This window comes from Triturus cristatus, chromosome 5_1 (genome assembly GCF_964204655.1).
Source record: "Triturus cristatus chromosome 5_1, aTriCri1.1, whole genome shotgun sequence".
NCBI classification, from domain to species: Eukaryota; Metazoa; Chordata; class Amphibia; order Caudata; family Salamandridae; genus Triturus; species Triturus cristatus.
This window is the reverse complement of record NC_140587.1, coordinates 1,021,938,348-1,021,959,379: the sequence shown is the minus strand read 5'-3', so window position 1 is coordinate 1,021,959,379 and position 21,032 is coordinate 1,021,938,348. Positions and strand designations below refer to the sequence as shown.

The window sequence follows — 21,032 nt, the reverse complement described above, 5'->3', positions numbered from 1 at the left end:
GGCACAACACCAACAAAAAAACTGATCGTCAACCTGTCTTCGAGACCTCTGAGCACCGACGAGACCACAGCCTTGGAACTAGGACTTGGGTTTGTGCCCACCCCACAGGAGGATAACTTCAGAACCAACGAGGAACTGCATCAACTGTTTCGCAAAGTGAGACTGAGGGCCTTTTTCAAAGACAACCAAACACAGACTGAGGACGACACTGGCCTGAGACCTCCGTCGAAATTCACCCCCAGCGCTGGTATGGTCCCACACGAGGTCCTCACTTTCGAAAAAGCTGTCCTCAAGGAGGTTAACCGACTAGAACCTCCTAACGCCTACAACAACTTCCCCAAAAAACTACGGAGGGCGGTGACCACCCTTCAGAATGATGATTCCATCATAATAAAACCTGCGGACAAAGGGGGAGCCACTGTGATCCTCGACATACAGGATTATGATAAGGAGTGCTTGCGCCAACTCAACAACACTGAGTACTACGAGATTCTTGAGACCGATCCCACTTCAAGGCTACTGAATCAGATCAGGACCATGGTCAACGAAGCAGCCACAGAGGGATGGATCACCTCAAAAGAAGCAGCCTTTCTGGTGAATTCGTCTCCTAGGATGCCCTACTTCTACCTTCTACCTAAAATTCATAAGGGGGTTACCCCTTGCCCCGGCCGTCCGATCGTGTCAGGGATAGGCTCCCTTCTGGAACCCTTGAGTCAGTTCAGTGACTTCTTTTTGCGCCCTTTGGTCCAGGCCACTCCAGCTTACCTCAAAGACACCAGAGATGTGCTCAACCTCATCCAAACCATCAATGATGAAAACACTGAGGAAATCAACTTACTGCTCACATTGGATGTGGAAGCACTGTATACAAATATCCCGCAGGAAGCAACCATCGAAGTGGTAAGCAGTCTGTTACATAACTCAGAACTTCCAACTTCGACACCGGCAAGCTTCATCTCGGCCCTCATTACCCTTGCTCTCACTAACAACTATTTTATGTACAAAACCACCATCTACCACCAGGTACAAGGGACCAGCATGGGGAGCACTTTTGCGCCGAGCTTGGCGGGACTGTACATGTCACACTTTGAGGCCAACCACATCTTCACAGACGCCAACCCATTTCATCGACATATGGTCACTTGGAAACGGTATATAGACGATGTGCTGATCCTATGGAGAGGACAGGCATCTAAGACAATAAAATTCTTTGAGTGGATCAACAATCTGGACCCCCATTTACGCTTCACCATGACTTCCAGTGACGAGAAAATCCCCTTCCTGGACTTATTGATCCAACTAGAAAATGGGATACTTCACACCAGCACGTACAAAAAAGAGACTGACTGCAACAGCCTCCTGAGCTTTAAGAGCCACCACCCTAAAGCTCTACGGGAGAACCTACCCTATGGCCAATTTCTCAGGATCAGGCGAAATTGCAGCAAACTACAGGACTTTGAGAGACAAGCCTACACCCTATCTGACAATCTGGCGAAGAGGCACTATCCAGTAAAAGTAATTAACCAAGCCAAAAAACGGGCTAGAAACAACACTCGTGAGGGCCTCCTGGAAACAAGAGAGCCCGAGACCAACAACGTGATCACCTGCGTCACAACCTTTACCCCCCTCTCCAACAAAATTAAAAAAATCATCAACCGCAACTGGAAAATCATCAATAGTGATACACTTAACATCCCAGCACCTCGGTTTGCCTTCAAAAGAACCAGCAATTTGAGAGACCAACTGATCAATACACGGCCACGCCAGAAACCAGCGAGAATAGAGAACACTCTCTGGGATTTGCCAGCAGTCAAGGGGCACTACCCGTGTGGCTCATGCAGTGCTTGCACCACGACACGACACACGAAAGTCTTAGAAATTGGCGAGCTGAAGTGGGAACAAAGGAAGCACACGAATTGTAACACCACAAATTGTGTATACTTGATCTCGTGTCCCTGCGAACTTTACTATGTAGGCATGACCACCAGACCCATCAAAACTAGGATCAGCGAACACAAAAGTACCATCAGACGAGCGCGCGCAGCCACAAAACTGACAAACCACTTTCTGGAAAAAGGACACCCGTGCGAAGCGATCCAATGGACCATTCTGGAATCCAACAATAACTGGAGTAGTGAGTCGCTCTTTAGGCGTGAACAACGCTGGGTGCACCGTCTGCACACAGACACCCAGGGGCTTAATGACGATATCCCATGGACTGAGCTCTGACATTGACACTGTTGTGTGCATGTACTATGTGTAAACCGCTCTACACCAGCCTGAAGCAACATAACTGAATAATTAGTGTGTCACATTAGCGTTTAGGTGCACTGCTCAATTGAAAACATTAGCCTGCAACGGATGTGAACTTTCACACCTTTTACACCCGTGAGCAAGTTCACATATGCCCCCGCCCACATACCATCACCTCCTCGACCCGGGCAATCTTACAGGATGGGCAGACAATGTCACACCCATGTTTTGCCACTTTTTTGTGATCTGGTCTCTGGCTCCTGGCTTTACATTTTGTAAACAAGGCCCGCATGCACTAGTAACTAACACACACCACGCATGCGCCAAAAGCACCTCCTCACGCATGCTCAAGAGAACACTGGAAACATCTTAGTTCACCGCGCATGCGCAGCTCCGGCCTCTCATGACCTTCCGTGCCGTCAGAACCGGAAACAGGTACCTCCTTCAATCACGGGGCTCAGTCTTTAAATACAATGGGGAAGGCAAACAACATTCACCTTCGAGCAGGCGTCAGGACCGGGCAGGTTTCCAGTGCCGTCACCTGAGCAACCCGTGAGTATGATTCGAGGCTACCCAGATCACTACGTAAGCAAAATCTCCTGCTCTACAAACGGCTATGATGTAAGTTAAATCTAACGCCTCACTTTTGTTCTTTTTACCCTTTGGGTATTTCCTACTGTTATGCTTTCTTTCCAACTTACAGCCCTAGATGGTGTGGGCCTCCTACGCCGCTTTTTAAACTCAAGGAGCAACTCCAGCTCCTACTTTAGGTAAGATTACTCTAAATGCACCTTTCTGTGTTGTAACTACGATTCGAGTTGGACATACAACACACGTGTCTACTTGACTCTCCCAGTGGATGACACGCCGGGTGAGCCCGTTGCACAGCCAGGTTGGAGGTGTCTGGGCCCCGCGGGGTACAGCAGTTTACCTATCGAACCTCTAGCTGGGTTCTGTGACCGCCACCGGGGCCCGGGACCAACCACATCTTGACTGGCATGGGACCACACCCACGCCTCCTCGCTCCTATAGAAATCTGAGAATAGCCTGGGCTTCAGGGTGCACGACATTATGACTGTCTCATTGTAAAAGTGTGATCTCTCAGGATCACTATGTACTTATGCGGACCGACAAGGCCAGTCCGCATATGTTTTTAACTTCTGCATTTCTCCTTCTTTTATCTTCCCTTTGATCTAGGTCTAATTCAAAGGGGGCATAACATACCTCTCCCTGCAGACACCACCTGTTTAGGAGACACTAAACCCCCCCCCTTTATTGCCGAGTGGGAGGGCGATATTTTACCCCCCGCCACTACACATAGTCTGGGCACCTCTCCCCACACTATTCACCTCTACTGGTCCTGATGAAGCGCCCCGGATCATTTTGACCACCACTAGGCGCGAAACATGTCGACCATTTGACCTGTACCTTTAGTTACTACTAAACACATCACGTTTTAATTAGTAACACTTTTGCCACGTATTTTAATGTACCAAGGGTACCTTCGTATTAAACTAGCTTCCCTGGTAACCCTTAGGTATTTTTATTCCTGCACACACCACTAGCACCACTGACCTTGGTACTTCCCCTCCACATACCCGCATGCACCAAACGGCAGCGCTCTTAAAAGATCTCCGCTAAAGAGACCCTTCGGGGGACCCGTAGGGCATTGCACCGCCGGCCCGACGAGGAGCACCGCCCGATGATGAAGCATGACATCCCTCGGGATGTGTGAGGGCAACATGAGACACTCATGCTGTCTCCCCCCTTCCTAAGTACCCCACCCTAGACCTCTATCATATAGATACTTCTCTTTACTTTCTCTCTGTTGAGGTACGGTCTGGGTTGATTTTCAATCAGACCGACCCTGGAACAGTGCCTTACAGTAATTACCCAATTGACTTTTCGGAGCACAGGCACTGGACCACTAACCTGCTCCTGGTCCCCCCCCTCCCTCCTTTTTTGGATACTTTACATTTTTATTAGCATATTTTTAAATGGCTTCTGTAAGCTTAGATAGTAAACGTGACAATTTTTTACTATAGTTTATAGAGAAGCTTTGTCTTGTCACCACCAAGGGAAGGTTGTTGCGAGGCCTTCTCCGGCCCACTTTGGTTCTCCATTCTAGTTTTATATTTTACATGTTTTAGCAAACATTGTTTCAGCGATTATATTTTTACATGTTTTGCTTGCATAATATTATTCTGAGAAGACGCTGTACATGTTGCTTGTTTTCAGGAAGCCTTTCTCGCTATGTAATCCGTAAACGCCGTTCAGGGCTAGGAACATAGAACAAGATATCCTAGTGCTTCCATTGCTTTTTCGGAGACAGCTTCTAACATCTGGACATATCATTGCATCAGAGGTGTACCTCTAACACAGTGGTTTGTATTATAACAGTGCACTGCCCTTTTATGGGTCAGAGGAGCACTTCGCCCACACTTATCCTGGAACAAATCATGTGTTCGGCATGAAGCTCTGCTGACTTTGATCTTCAATCCAAGGATTGTCCATTCTATTTCAGGCCGATTCCCTAGCCAAGTAATTCGAAAATGGGGCTCAGGCTAATGTAAGAGATCGGGCAGAGGTACAGCCACTATGCTCTCAGAGTAGGGGTTGTGATAGGTAGAAATATGTTGAAATCAGACTGCAATGGTTGGACTGTTTATTCTTTTCATCCTGTTCATCATGCTAGTTACATTGCTTTGTTTCATCTCCCTAATAGGCGTACCTCATTCTTTCTATGCAAGACGATGATTTTTTCAATAAATGTATTGAAAACTTTATTCAAATCTTTCTTGTGTTACCATGGGCATGCATCAATAAACTACGAAAGGGGTACAGTCTGTTTCTACAATTCCCTTGGGGAACAGAGTTTCATGTTTGAGGTTGACGGACTCACCCCAGGAAGGTCAGGGGTTCGGGTGCGGCACTGTGTACTAACTAGGAATTTATAATATCTGATGGTGTAGATGGACTCTGTCCTTACATTCAGAGGTTCTGTCATCCCAATACGCAGTCCTACCTTTTCTAGTGGTATCTGTCTAACACTTGTGTTACATTTTATTCAAGCTTATATAATTTTTATTTACCGTAATCAGTGCTGTGTTTATAAATGAACATACCTTGAGGTTGAGCAGCCTCTATGTATTTTGAGGAAGGGATTTGGAGAGAGGTGAATATCCACTATGATCTTTGAGGCAATTTGATGTTTCAGTGGAATCTTGACATCCTTATTCTACTCTACAGGTTAGTCAAGATGGCAAGTCACTTCTGGATAAACTTCAAAGACCTTTGAGTCCTGGTGGAACTGACTGTCTTACTGCATCGGCCAACTATTCTAAGGCAGTTCATCATGTCCTTGATGCCATTCATGAAGTCTTGCACCACCAAAGGCAATTGGAGAATATCTGGCAGCACCGTAAGGTTCGACTTCATCAGCGACTCCAGCTGTGTGTCTTTCAGCAGGATGTTCAGCAGGTTTGTATAATTTGTTATTTTTCATCGGTGAAGTTTAAACGTTTGCTCTGTCATTAGTCACAAGAGGTGGGAAAAATCTGGCAGATATGTTGTCTACCATGTGTCACGCTATTTAATTGTTGCTTCATGTGGGAAATGAGGAGAACCTCATAGATTGCTAGAGTAGATCTAATTACTTAAATCTTTACAGCTTTGAAAGAAAAAATAATATATAGCCTTTACACAACAGAAAGCAGTTCGTTTTTTTTTTTTAATCAAGTTTACATGAATATTTCTGATTTGAAAATTCACTAACATCATTTTGGAGTTAAACATTAGCAAGGCATTTGGATATATGTTTTTAAAGTGCATACAGTGACATTGTTTATATAGATGTTGATTTTGCCCCTGCAGTGCATGTGTTTCAAGCAACACTGAGATTGACTTGGGCATTGCACAGGGATTTACACGAGAAGCTGATGTTTTCTTTCTTTCTTGCATTTTGCCATATGTTTAATTCAAGAGAGTATTGTAGATTCTTAATTGGGTACAAATCTTCTTGTAGTGGATACAGTTACTTTGTGGTTCCTCAGTTCATATATTTGTTGCCACTTCGTTACATTGCATTGTCTGTAAATACTTACCTTCTTCTGATTACTCCACGTTGGCGTAGTAAACCACATTCGGAGAGATAACTGAAGCTTAGGTCATAAATCCATTAGTAGTACACATATATTGGCTATTACTTGTCATTGTCATGTATAAACAAATTTGATGCATGGGAGTAGCCGGGATCTGTAGATGGTAATCGGCGCCTTCATAAAACATGCAGATAAAGCCATCTGGATTGTTTGGGAAGTTCATGAATCGGACAGACTATAGAGGGTTCACCCTGGACAGTTGCTAGGGGTGGCTATTGGTGCTGGACCTAGCCACGAGTATTTCTGATCTCATGGGTTAGACTGGTATGAAACATCATCTTGGACACCAGTGTATGATAATAACTGAAACCAAAAATTGCTGAGCTACTCCTAGTAGTTTTTGACCTGGTACATTGGAGCAGGTTCCAGTATTAGCTTTTGTAATTTGTTGAGTCAAAATCACCGATCACTCAACGAGGTAAGTTGAAACCAGTAAGTTTACTAAGAGATTCACAGAGCAGGGCAGCAATGCTGCCTGTCCTCAGTCCATTGTGCTGGTAACTCCTGTTTACATTTGAATCCTGCTGTCTGGCACATTAAAACTACCACAAGAACCCTACGCGACCAAATTCACTTTGGTCTTATGGGCTTCAAATGCAGAGATAAGACACACCTTCCCTTTTACAACAGAAACAAAGAAATTGACAGCATAATATGTGAAAAGCAAACCTATTCAAATAAAACTACATTTATATATTGATTAAGGAAATATAGAAAATAAATAAAGTAAAAATTATGGATTTGTATTTAACAATGATCTTTCATCCATATTGGAGGCTTTCTGTATTATTTTCCTTCAGGATTACTGGATAAATAATTTGGATTGTGGAAATGAATGTTGGAGTTATTAAAGGAAAATGCTGAAACTGGCGCTACTGATGATTTGTTCCACCACTTCCCCCCCCTTCCAGACAAACAGCCAATCAAGAAACGTCAATTGTTTGTTTTGAAGGACATAATTTGGACTTTCCTTTTCTGACTAATCGAGGCAATTTGACTCTTAAAGTATCACCTACTTGAAAATTACTTGTTTGGACACGCTGCTTCATATAATATCTAGCATGAGCTTTATCTTGCCTTAAAGTGAATGGGTCCTTAATATTTTTTTCCTTACATTCTACACACCCGCAGGTTTTAACACAACAAATAATCCATTGCAGTTCCACTAATGTAAAAGACATTAGTCTCCTAAGAGCCTCAAATGGAGTAATGTCCGTTTTGGGGTGGGATGTGGCATGATACAAGTACAACATTTCTTCGATCATTCTTACAACACTCAATCCACTTTCAAGTGCTAGTCTAACACATTCACCCACCGGTCTGTTTTCTATTTCTACAAGGCCATTTCCTTAAGAATGATATAAACTTCTTATTCTGTGTTCTGTACCTGTTTCTTTCTCAAATTTGAGCATCTCAATGGAAGTGAACTGCACGCTATTGTCTTTCATTAGTTCTTTTGGCAGCCCCTCTCGCGCAATCACCCTCTTCAAAAATTCAATAACTTGTAGTATCTGGTTGTCTTACAAACTGTACTTCAATCCATTTTGATTTATAGTCAGTAAAAAAGAGGTGTAAACCTGATCATAAAACTATCAAATGACCCCAGAAAATCTAATGCAGTTTTTTCCCACACACGTTCAGAGAAATCCACTGCTACAATAGGGGAGTTCCTTGTAATCAAATGTTTGTCAGCACTCTTGCATACATTACACCCCTTAACTGCAAACTCTATATTGGAGTCCATTTCAGGCCACAAATAAGTTTCACAGAGCCCTATCTTATTCAGGGGCATGTCCAATCGTCCAGTATGAGCTAAATCAACTAGTTTTCTTCTGATTGTGCTAGGATTATCCAGTTTGTTTCCTCTGACCAACAGGCCATTTCATGGATAATCCAAGTGATATTTTAGCAAAAGATTGAAGTTCACCAGACAAACACCTTTCTTTAGGCCATCCTTTAATGAACCATTATATCAACTTCAGTAATTATCCTCTGTTAAGGCATGCACCAATACTTCTTCAGAAATGCAAGTCTTGAGCTTCAGATTCAACAGAAGCAGTAATATTCTCGATGTCCTTACACTCCGGTTGAACAGTATCATCTCCCTATATTAGCACGTGTGGCAAATCTGCTCTCTTGTTAGTAATTCCTGGAAACAAGTTCAAAAGTGAAATTATATCCTAGAAGCTTTTTTTTTTAATAATCAACTTTATTGTTTTTTGCGAACAACAGCACAATACACTGCTACACTGTGACAGATGACGCATTGGATTAGTTCCCCAGTTATTGCTTTGCACTTGAAAGCCAGATGTATTGCGTACTGAGACTTCAGGTTACCTACCTCCTAATAAGTCGACTTCATTACATCAGCCCCAGCCATTTGCCCCATATGCGTTCATGCTTAGCAGGACATCCTCTTGCCTTGTGCTTCTCTTTCATGGTGCACCAGTCCGTTATGTGGTGATGGTCGGGGGGTTGGGATCTTTCCAAGCTGCTGCAATGTCTCTTTTGGCTACCATGATGACCGTTCCTAGGGGTGATCTATCGGCTCGGAAGCCGCCCAATCCCTCCATCACTCCCAGGACAAGGGCAAGGGGGTTATGTGGGACTGGCCAACCCAGTATCTCACTCAGTTCCGCTATTATTGCTGCCCAATAACTGGTGAGGGGGGTGCAGGACAAAACCATATGATATCTGCAGGTTCTGTTGCACATTTTGGGACCCCAGGGGCAGGGAGGAATCCAGCCTGATGTAAGCAGACTGGAATAAGGTAGGCGCAGTGGAGGTAGTATATTTGGATCAGGCGGAGCCTAGCAGAAATGGTGAGCACGCGGGGGTCCATTTGGGCGTCTCTCCAGCCTTCATCCTCCAGAGGACCCAGACATTGTTCCCATCGCTCTTTAAGAGAGTTGAGGGTGGACGGGGAGTTATCAGTGTTTGGTAGATTTGAGACTCCTCCTTTCCCTAGGTTACCCATGAGGATTTTGGCCTCTAGCGGGCTGAATTCTGGGAATGCAGCATTTTCAGGGGCGTAAGGGGCAATGGCATGCCGAAGTTGAAGATATTTGTAGAACTGGGTGGAGGGCAATGAGTATGTATTCTGTGAGTCTTGAAAGGTGCATAGGTGTCCTCTCTTCCACACGTCCCCCAGGTGTGTAATCCCTATCAGATCTCACATCTGAAACCCCTCCAGCACCCCAACCTTCCCAAGCCAATTTCCAATCCACAGAGGTGTTTGTAGGGTGGGTTTGGCATCCCACTGAGTATATCGCATTGCCGAGCACTATGCCAGAAGGGCCGCCCGAGTCACCGCCAGGATTGTTTGAGGGATCTGGACACCGTAGAGCATGGCCTGGACCAGCAAAAATCTAAGGCTCTCCAGCCAGTAGGCCGGATCGGACCAACCTCCATTAAATCAGTTGTGTATCACACGGAGACTGGTAGGCAGGTAATACAAGAAAGGGTTTATCTTCGCCATACCTCCGTTGTAGGGGGTCATTGACAAAGGGCGAGGGCTAGTCGTGGCCTTGAGCTATCCCAGAGAAAAGCTGTGATTGTGCCATCAATGTCCCGGAACCACTTGTGAGGAAAATGAAGCAGAAGGTTTGGGATTACATTTAGATAATGAGCTGAAGCTTAAAGATCAGGTGAACAAAATCACTTCTGCCTCATTCTGCTCCCTGAGAATGGTAAGAAAGATTGAAAATGTTTACCTCCTGACCTCCTAAAAACTGTGATCATTGCCATGGTACTCTCTAGGATTGACTACTGCAACAGTCTCTATCTTAACCTTGCAGTAGGTCCCATAAAGAGGCTTCAGACTCTGCAGAATGCAGCTGCATGCTTCCTTTTCAAAATACCAAAATATGAATCTGCCAAAGAAGCCATCGGGAAACTCCACTGGCTACCAGTCAGAAAACGGTGTAAGTTCAAGGCCCTCTGCTTGGCTTACAAATCACTATGTGGATCAAGACCAGGTCGCTTCAAGGACAAGCTCACATGGTATGTCCCAGGGAGGATTTTCCATTCAGGTTCTGCCAAGAACCTGACTGTCTCCCTTTTTTTAGGAAGGCCACCTGGGGTGGAAAGAACTTTTTCAGAACCACTGCGGTGCTCTGGAATAGTCTACCACGGACACTAAAAACTGCCACCTCCTTACTGGTTTTTAGAAAGACTTTGAAGACCTGGCTTTTCTCACAAGACTAAAAGGCACTCTATTCCCTGCAAGAAAGCTTTCTTTTCAACAGATTTGCACCTATACCCTGTTTTACGCTTTATAAATTACTTTTAAATGACATATAATTACAGGGTCAACACCATCATTGTGAATAGGGCAGTCTTGCCTAGGGGATTAAGGGGGAGGGATTGCCATCTGCTGACGTCTTCTTTTACTCGCTTAAGTAAGGGGTTAATGTTGAGGGACCAGGTCAATTCCGGGTGGAGGGCTACTCAAATGGCAAGATATTTGAAGGAGAGGCACCTCCGAGGAATATTGGTCTGCCAATCTATGCATTCCTGCGAGCTATTAAGGGGTATTAAAGTGGATCTGGCTGGATTAAGGCGCAGTCCAGATGCCTATATACTAGAAACTTAATGTTGAGCCTGGCCAATTTGGCTGTCAATCTGTCAGATGGTTCGCCTAGCCTACTCAAATTTAATGCAAGAGATGTCATTTGTTCTGATGCTAAAATGTTTACCCCAAAGATAACTTCTGAATGTTTGAGCTGCCCACGTGCCAGCTAGCATTTTATTTTCAATTTCAGAATAGGCATCAGATTCTTTAAAACTTGTAAAGCAAATGCAGTCGTCTGTTCCCCCCTTTTTTTCACTCTTCTGCATAATGCTTTCACCTAAACCTTTCTCGCTCACATCAACAGTTAACAGACAAGTAGTCCTGGAACAAAAGGCTGCAATACATGTTTGTTCGATATATCAGATTTGATGCATCAGAATGCTCCCTCCTGTTCTTTTTCACACCAAAAAATCAGTTTTCTTCATCAGTAATCCAACTTAGTGGCAAAGTTAGTAAAAATATTTCCATAGAATTTGTAAAGTTTCACAAATGACATTACCTGCTCTCTGTTCTTTGGATGAGGAGCGTCTTTAATGGCTTTGAGCAGATCTGTCCTAGGAATAACTCCCTCAACGCTAACAACATGCCATAAATATTCCAACTGCTGCCTCCCAAAAACACGCCTCAGCCATAAACCCTTCACCTCCACCATTTTTTTGTTAAACAATTGTGCTAAGTCTACTATTGTACTCTTGATTATCTTTTCCAAACACCTTAATATCATTGTGGAAGGTTAAAACCCCTTTCACGTTAACTAACATTTTAACCATAATTCTATGAAAAGCAGCCAAAGCCGATAGCAAACCAAGTGGCACACTTTTATATTGTAAAACTCTGTCATGAGTAGCAAATACTGTTAAATGTTGTGATGCTGGAGCAAGGGCCGTTTGATGATGTGCTGATCATTACTCCAATCAGCTGAATATGGTGGCTTTATTTAACTTGACCATAAGGTCATCTATTGTAGGTATTGGACGAACATCTACCCAGATGCCTAGGTTAAGTATTCGAAGGCCAAAACAAATTCTAAATTCTCTGTTCTTCTTGGCCACTGCAATGGGAGATAGCCAAATAAAACTTTCCCCTGGTTCAATACCCCTTCCGATTGCAGCTTGTGATAACACCAGTCTTGTACTTAGAGGACTGTTCCTCCTTTTATCTTTTACAGGGATGGATCCCTTCTTGAGTTTTATTTTGAACTCAAAGTTTTTCAATGCACTCAACTCTTTCTTAAGTAAGTTTTGATATTGATCAATGAGTTTGCGATGATCATTTGAGACCTGCATGCTAAATTCATCATTGCGTTTTATACAAGCTTCATCTTCACTGACGTGAGTACAGGCATTCAAGACTTTCGAAGTTTTCACATAACTCATGAAAATATATTGATTGCTTTTCTTTACTTGGTAAAAGTACAATATCCATCATGCTTTGATGTAACTACCCAAGAATATTTTTCGCTTTAGAAGTCACATAAACTTAACCTCTTACGCAACATCCTTGGAAAGGTGAAGGTAACATGAGATATCCAATTAAATCAGATTTAGCTCCTTTAAAAGAGTCTTGACGTTTAGTTCAACCAAAATATCATCTTTTATCTTTTTTTTATAAAAGTATAATAAGTGATGATTGTGACCCTGGCGCCCAAATCCATAAGCAAATTTATAGTGAGAACCACCTGCATCAGTGGTATTTGAGATTCTTGACATTGTGTGGTTCAGATGTTGCAATGCTCAGTACTACATTTTTGACACAAGATTTTAGTTCTTGTTCTTCCATGTCTTTAATTTCACTTATTCATACTTTTTTCTTAAGGCAAACTTCAGAAAAGAGCCCTTCCTGTGCAAATAGATTGCAAGTTTTTCTTGCCACCAGACAACATTTGAAAGCTGCTGCATGGTGCGAATCTCTGAGATGTTTAAAGTTTAATGAAATAGTACCTTGAACTGGTGTGCGCTTTACTGGGGAGGATAGATATCATTAAAATGAATGCCATTTACACATCTTTGTAGTTAGTTGTAGTTCTTGTTCTTGGATGTAGCTGTGGTTTGTAGTTTTCATTCTTTAAAAAATATATTTTATAGTATTTCTTGACTACGAGGCTTGGTTAATGACACACTTGTAGGAGGAGGCAGAGCTGACATTTCTTTAATGTAGGAGAGGGATGGCTCACAAATAGATCTACAGCAATCTGTCGGCAGTGTGATCTTGTAGATGGAACAGGGTGTTACATAGGTTATGTTGTGCAAGGTGGGTAGAAAACAGCAATAACCTCTTTAAAAAGTGTTCTGTAACAGAATAGGTCCATTCAACTTCTTGTGAAAACAAAATTCTTTGGTTTCAGAAAAATTATTGTTAATGGTAGGAGTAGGTTAATCGGTGACCGTATTATTTTAGTTTAATCTAGTGGTGTCTAATTCAGTGGCTTTAGTGAGTGAATTTTTATTTTATTTTAATGAAAGCATTGTTTCTTGTATTACTTTGCTATGACATCTTACAACTAACTGACCCTAAACAGTTGATCTGTAAACTTTTCAAACACTCATGGTGAAGCTAGTACTCTGATGTGACAGAAGACACTATCGACTAAGCGGGACACTGTTCCCTTAAAAAAATTGATTTGTCTGTACTTTTGTGTGCACTAAATGTTTGTTTTAAGGGCTGCACTGCTTCTTGGAATTCATCCAACTTTTTTCCTTCGATGGGAGTGCAATCAGGAAGATGCTTTTCCCCTTTCTACCAAGACAGTGTTCAGGAATACATTTTTTTCTTTCTGCTCTAAAATGTTGTCTGTCCATCGCCCCAAGATATACATTAAATAATCTGTACCAGTCTTTCCATTCAATTGGTGGTTCTCCAGTAGAATTTAAAAAACAGTGGAGGTGAATATGCTGCTTCCATGGTATCAAGTTATGTAACAAAGTGTAAAATACAGGTGAAGGTATTTACAACATATGCAAACACATTCATGCTTATATGAAAACTATACGTTTGAGGCATGTGTGCTGTAGATACTCATGCTTTGCATACTCCTGCCATCTAGTGTTGGGTCCGCTATGTCTGTAAGTTGTTTTTCTTCGAAGAAGTCTTTCCAGTCCCGAGTGAAGGTGACTCCTCTTTAGAGGTGATAGTGTGCATGGGCATCAACTCCATTGTTAGATTGTTTTTTTTCCGCCATCGGGTTCGAATGTGTATTGCTGCGCTCCGGTTTGAAACTGTTCTTCGGCTTCCCCTCGGTGCGCAATCCACTCTACCCTCAACGGTATTGTTTTTGTACGTGTTTCCCTGTTCTCCGCGCATTGAATTGATCAATAAATTCTCCATCTTTGATCAAAAAGTTTGTGGGCATCCCTTGGCCTAACTGCGTCTGTCCAGCCTTCTGCCGATGGAACGGACTCCATTTCAGTTCTTTCATTGTGCCACGTCAAGTACCCTTGCACCAACCTACATTAAGTTTGTAACTTGTGCCTCTCTCTGGAGCACAAGGAGGAAGATTGCGACGCCTGTAAATCGTTTTGGTTAAAAAAACTCTACTCGATCGTTGGGCTCGACGATGAGAAATTGCGACACCAAAGCATTCAACACACTTTGGATATCTTCGGCGACGAATCCAAGCACGAAGAGGTCGAAGCGTCGGTGGCAGAAGAAAAAGAGGCCTTCTTCATTCCAGAGTCCGATTCTGAACTCGAGATCGATTTGGAGTCGGAAGATGTGCCTCCAGGACAGGGTGCTGTGAGTACCGAAGACCCCTCGCCCCCAAAACCTTTTCCAGAAAACTTAAGGGTACAACACCACCTCTGCCTTCTGGCCAAGGTCGTCACCGAGACTATGTTTCCGACTCCCCGCCTCTTGGCTTGGCACCAAAACAAATCATCAAGCCTTCCGACTCGGGACCGAGTCAGACGAAATCATCTTAGGATCTGGAACCATCCGGTTTGAAGGACAAATCTGGTTCGGAACTGGAACCCTCCGTTCCAAAACAAAAATATGCTAAGGAGCCGAAACCTTCCGCAAATCTATCTCGGCACTCAAATCGAAGGACAGCCTCTGAGCCTCCCGATCAAATTTTAGACCTTCTTAAAGCCAAATTGTATCCTAAACAAAAGAAGATTTATATCAGCCCTGATACAGGACATATTTCTGCCAAACCACCAGCCAAACGCAAACTTTCTTCGGAGGACCCTGCATAAAAGATTACTCTGAAGAAAAACAAGGACATGGCTACCAGCCGTGCTCATCCTGCCCCGCAATCCCCTCCACCTTCACCATCTTCTCCACATTTACTAATTCTAGATCCTTTACACATTACACCTCAGGGATCTCCACATCACAGCCTAAAGGGTATGAAATAGATGAAGAGGACACTCATTTGCCTGTAGACCCATGGAATGATTACACCATTGACCCTCAATTAGATACTGACCAAAACCTTTACCCCGCAAAGCCATCAACACCGGACAATAATGTGGCTTATCAAGAACTGACTGCTAGAGCAGTGGAGTATCATGGGCTAGCCTTGCATAAAGAGTCCTTAGAACAAAACGTTTTATTTGAAACAATTGGGTCCACACACAGGTCAAGTCAAACACTTCCTATTCTAAAGGGCATGATGGGGCATGCAGATGACATCTTCAAAGACCCTGTGCCAGCATGTATTTTAACTCCCAGAGTTGATAAAAAAATATAAACCTTCACCGTCTGATCACGTGTTTGTCAGAGGACAATTACCTCTTGACTCCCTAGTGGTGCCCAACACTGGCAAAAGAGCTAATTCCCAAACCTCTAGTGATGCACCTCCCCCAGACAAGAAATCTAAGCTTATAGATGCGTTGGGGAAATGAGTGGCTGCTCAAGCTGCTAACCACTCGCGCATCACAAACACACAAGGCCTACTAGCTAGGTACGGCAGGGCACACTGGGATGAGATGGAGTAACTGCTCCAATATCTCCCGGACGAACACAAAGCCAAGGCGCAAGAGTTAGTTAAAGAGGGGAAACTCATTTCTAACTCTTCTATCCGATGTGCTCTAGATGCTGCTGACACTGCGGCTAGGGAGATCAATAGCAGCATTCTCCTTAGAAGGTATGCATGGCTTAGGATTTCGGGGTTTAAACCTGAGGTTCAGCAGTCCACTTTAAACACCCCTTTTGACAAAGAACACCTGTTTGGTCCTGAAGTCGGTCTGTCTTAGGAAAAAATGAAAAAAGACACCGAAGTGGCAAGTCCATGGGAGCACTCCAGTCCCCATTAAATAGAGGCTCCTTTCACCACTCCTTTTACAGAGCAGGGTCTAAAACTACATCTTCAGACCCGAATGCTTCCTCTTATAAAGGCAACACCCAATCCTATGCCTTTAGAGGTTTCTATAGAGGAGGGTATAGAAAACAATTCCAAAGGTAGGAGTAAAGACGCAGAGTCTAACATCCCTTCCCCTAACAAACAGTGACTTGCCCTCACTTCCCCCTGAGTACTTAACACCTGTCGAGGGAAGACTTCAACAGTTTCTCCCCATTTGGCAATCCATAACAACCGACAAATGTGTGATCGACCTTATCCAATATGGTTATTGCCTGGAGCTTACCACCAATCCTCCAAACATTCCACCTCGCATTAACAAACTGTCATCAAACCACTTACAGTTACCCAAACAAGAGGTGCAATCTCTCTTAGAAAAGGGAGCCATAGAACCAGTTCCATTACAGTACCACGGTTCAGGGGTTTACTTTCTTTATTTTCTAATCCCCAAAAAACAGACTGCTCCTTAAGACCAATTTTGGATCTCAGAGTGTTAAACCTGTACATACTTTTCCATATGGTAATGCTTCATCAGGTCCTTCCACAGCAAGGCGCTTGTATGTCCACACTGGATTTAAAAGATGCATTTTTTCACATCCCTGTTCATCCAGCTCATCCCAAGTATCTCAGATTTCTATCAGTTCAAAGTACTCCGATTTGGAGTAACTACTGCTCCCAGAGTGTTTACCAAATGTCTAGCAGTAGTGGCAGCTCCTCTCAGAAGACAACAAATTCACGTCTTCCCATACCTAGACAACTGGCTTATCAAAGCCAGCACACACCAGAAGTGTCTGGAACACACTCAGACCACGCTACACCTACTCCACCAATTAGGTTTCACGGTGAACATGCAAAAGTCTCACCTACAGTCTTCACAGACACAATCTTATCTAGGAGCCACTCTCAACACTCACACGGCTCTAGCCTCTACCAATGCAGCCAGAATTTGCAATATCCAAACTCTATTGCTACAGTTCCAGGCCAACCAAACCTTACCAGGCAGGACTTGCATGCAGCTACTAGTAATAATGGCATCATGCATCGCAATAGTTCCTCATACAAGACTACACATGCGTACGCTACAAGAATGCTTAGCACGTCAGTGGAATCAGTCACAGTCAATTAACAGATCTAATGTTGGTGGACAGCCACACCCATCACTGTCTGCAGTGGTGTAACCCACAAAATGTAGCAAAAGGGTGGCCCTTCATCGACACTGTTCCACAGATCGTGCTAACAACAGACACATCTCTCGCAGGTTGGAATGCACATCTCCACCATTACATAATCCAGTATCTCTGGACAACAAGCACAAACGTCTCCACATCAACCATCTAGAGCTTCTAGCAGTATTTCTAGCGCTGAAAGCTTTTCAGTCTCATCTCAAAGACAAAGTTGTCCCTGTCCGCATGGACATGACAGCTATGTACTATGTAAAAAAACAGGGGGGACACACACTCTTTCCAACTGTTGCGCCTCTCTCAGACCATTTAGAACTGGGCTATCCATCACAAAATTCATCTTCTGGCAGAAAACCTTCCAGGAGTGAACAATCAAATTGCCGACCTCAGCAGTAGGAGGCAGCAAATACACGAGTGGGAACTCCATCCCCAAGTTCTCCTGCCATACTTTCAACAATAGGGATATCCACAAATAGATCTGTTCGCCACAGTAGACAGTGCACAATGTCCAAACTTCGCCTCCAGGTTCCCACACCATCTCTCCAAAGGCAATGCCCTATGGATGAATTGGTCAGGGATGTTTGCCTATGCTCTTTTGCCTCTCCCACTCCTTCCATTTCTAGTTAGTAAACTCAGGCAAACATCACTCACACTGATTTTGGTAGCTCCCACATGGGCCCGTCAACCATGGTACACCACCCTGTTAGAGCTGTCAGTAGTTCCACATCAAACACTACACTCACCTCTAGTCTTCTCACTCAGAACCATGGAGAAATCAAGCATCCAAATCCCAAGAAGCGCAACTTAGCGATTTGCTCCTGAAGCCATAGTTTGGATATTTATATTTTCTACCAGACTGTATGACTATTCTGAAAGAAGCAAGAAAGCCTACTACCAGAGCTTGATATGCGACAAAGTGGAAACGATTTGTTGTCTATTGTAACAACCACAAAATTATTCCTCTAGATGCTTCTGTTCAAAACATTATTTGTTACCTTTTACACCTACAGCAGTCCGGACTTGTGTTATTAACCCCAATGTACCCCAATATAGGCCTAGGTGGTTACTTAACCTTTACCTACATTTGTCCAAACATTGTACTGCATAACAGGTCTGATGCTGACCTTTCACCTAGTTAGGTGATACATGAATGTCGTGTGGTTTTCTCTGAAAATTAGCCTCATGTTATATGCATGAGTATTCTCAGTATCGCAGCAGTATTACCATCTTCTGCATAATAACTCTGTATAAGGGTCACCTCTGTCGTCATTCTTGCCCTACATGCCCTTAGTACACTTCTAGGTAGAACCCCTGAGGGTACCTCTTGGGTATATAAGCACTACATCTTCGCTGGGCAAACCAGAGGAGAAAAAAAGACTTCCATGCTGACACGCGAGATGCTGAGATTCCTGCATGCAGACACTCCAGCATTCAGTGGCGGTCTGAAATCCCTTGCGGGGTGTTCTTCTCGACACCAAGACGGGGTCCTTCTGTCTCTCACATCAGGTAATGGGGTTGGCTTTATCCTAAGAGAATTCTTGGCTGTACACCTACATATGTGCTAGGTACACTTGGGTACATCTAGTTAGGGTTCGCATCGTAGTAGTACATATTTTATTGTCATGCATCTATATTCATTGTTTTAGCACTATGGTAGAAATCTACCTGTTCTTTACTCCGTTGGTGCTAATAACCATATATATCTGTTTTTGTCCCATGGTTGTTGCAGCACACATACCTTATCTAGAATGACGCAGGTTCCATAAATGCTTACTGAAAACGTTCCCACCGTTTATTCTGTGTATCTCTGTGAGACAAATTAAGCACAAGTGGCTGAGCGAAAAGTACTGTATCCACCATCCATGAGGCGTCAGAGTTGTCATGTTCGATAGTTGCCAGAAGCTATTCACTCCTAGGTAAGAGGGGCGGGTAGTGACACTGTGATTTAACTGGACTAACATCCTTTGGGGGTGTTTGGAATCAGTCGGGACACCAATCCCTTAGTTTATGTTGTCTAAACTCACAGATCCTATATAGATTTGTAGGAACTATACAACACTAGCTTACACATTTATTCAATTGCTCCGTGCATATTTGCTGAACAGACAGCATTTATCTTTGTTCAAAGTTCCTGTCATTAAAGCCTTTATGGCGGGCTTAAAGAGAGTAATACCACCAAGAATCCCTCTGGCACCGGTGTGGAATCTTAACATTGTGCTTACAAGACTTATGGGTCCACCCTTTGAACCATTACACAATTGTCCTTTCCAGTTTCTTTCATGGAAAGTTAACTTCATTAAGGAGAATTGGTGAGCTACAGGCATTAACATTAGAAGAACCCTTCTTTCAGCTCTATAAAGACAGGGTAGGTCTTCACACCAATCCCAGATTCCTTCCCAAAGAAGTTTCTGCTTTCCATCTTGACAATCAGTTTAGTAACTTGTGTTCTTTCCTCAACCTGATTCAGTAGCAGAACGAGCTCTTCACACACTTGATGTCAGAAGAGCGTTATTGTACTACATAGAAAGGACAAAAGATTTTCGTATAACAAAGCAGCTGTTTGTTGGGTTTGCTGCACCTCACAAAGGCAATCCTATCTCTAAATCTGGCATTTTCAAATGGATTGTTAAATGCATACAAACCTGCTATGCAAAAGCTAAAAGAACTTTATACCCTCTAGAGCGCATTCCACTTACAAAATAGGGGCTACTATAGCCTTCTTGGATAACATCCCTCCAGCTGACATCTGTAAGACAGCAACATTGTCTACACTATATACATTTACTAAACACTATTGTGTGGATGTGTTAGCACGCCAACAAGACAATGTAGGGCAAGCAGTGCTTAAAACACTTTTTCGGACAACTGCAAATTCTACTGGCTAGCCACTTCTTTGGGAGTATACTGCTATATAGTCTACGCAAAGCATGTGTAGCCACAGCACACATGCCTCGAACGGTTTGTTACTTACCCAGTGAGCAACTGTTCTTGGCATGTAGAGCTGTAGATTCACATGCTATGTTCCCTCTACGCTGTGCGCCTGGACAGCGGTGCAATTTTCACCACGCAGGAGGCCTTAAGGAGCGCGCAAAACAAAGGAATCTCCTTCTGACAGGAGAAGCATTCTCGATGGCTTGCTATTGAGCGTAGAGTAAGTGTGATATTTTTCTTCCTGAAGGTGCGACTCCCCTGCTTCACTATTGCCATTCTCAGAAGAAAAACAAGTAACAACCTGTTTTTGAAATTGCAATAGCAAACAAGATTTACACACTTTGCAAGTGTGAAAATAAGGAACATGTTTGTGTGGGTACTGCAATTTTTATTTTAAAAAAAGCATAAGCTTTTATTTGCATACTTGTATTTAAAAGATGTTGCTACTGCGAAAGCCTCAGCTGTTCCAAGAAAATAGTGTGATGTTAAAGATTTAAATAGGGAGGCAGAGCAATGCCGAGCTGGAAAAAAAATGAGGCTGGTTGCAAATTACTGCTGTTCTCCACCTCTAGGAAAGACATTTCCCTACTTACATTTTTGAGGTAGGTTAAATAAACCAACTCTGTTGAAAAGGTTTC

The 21,032-nt window shown here is 43.3% G+C and overlaps 1 protein-coding gene across 2 annotated transcripts in view; it reads left to right on the top strand.

Annotated features, from left to right (window-relative positions):
• The window catches only part of TRIO (trio Rho guanine nucleotide exchange factor), a 4,621,980-nt gene that overhangs the window by 881,485 nt on the left and 3,719,463 nt on the right, over positions 1-21,032 (top strand). For both annotated transcript variants that reach the window (XM_085606120.1, XM_085606121.1), the window contains exon 9: positions 5,503-5,733. In XM_085606120.1, coding sequence (XP_085462246.1) covers positions 5,503-5,733 — 231 coding nt within the window. The remainder of the gene's footprint in view (positions 1-5,502; positions 5,734-21,032) is intronic.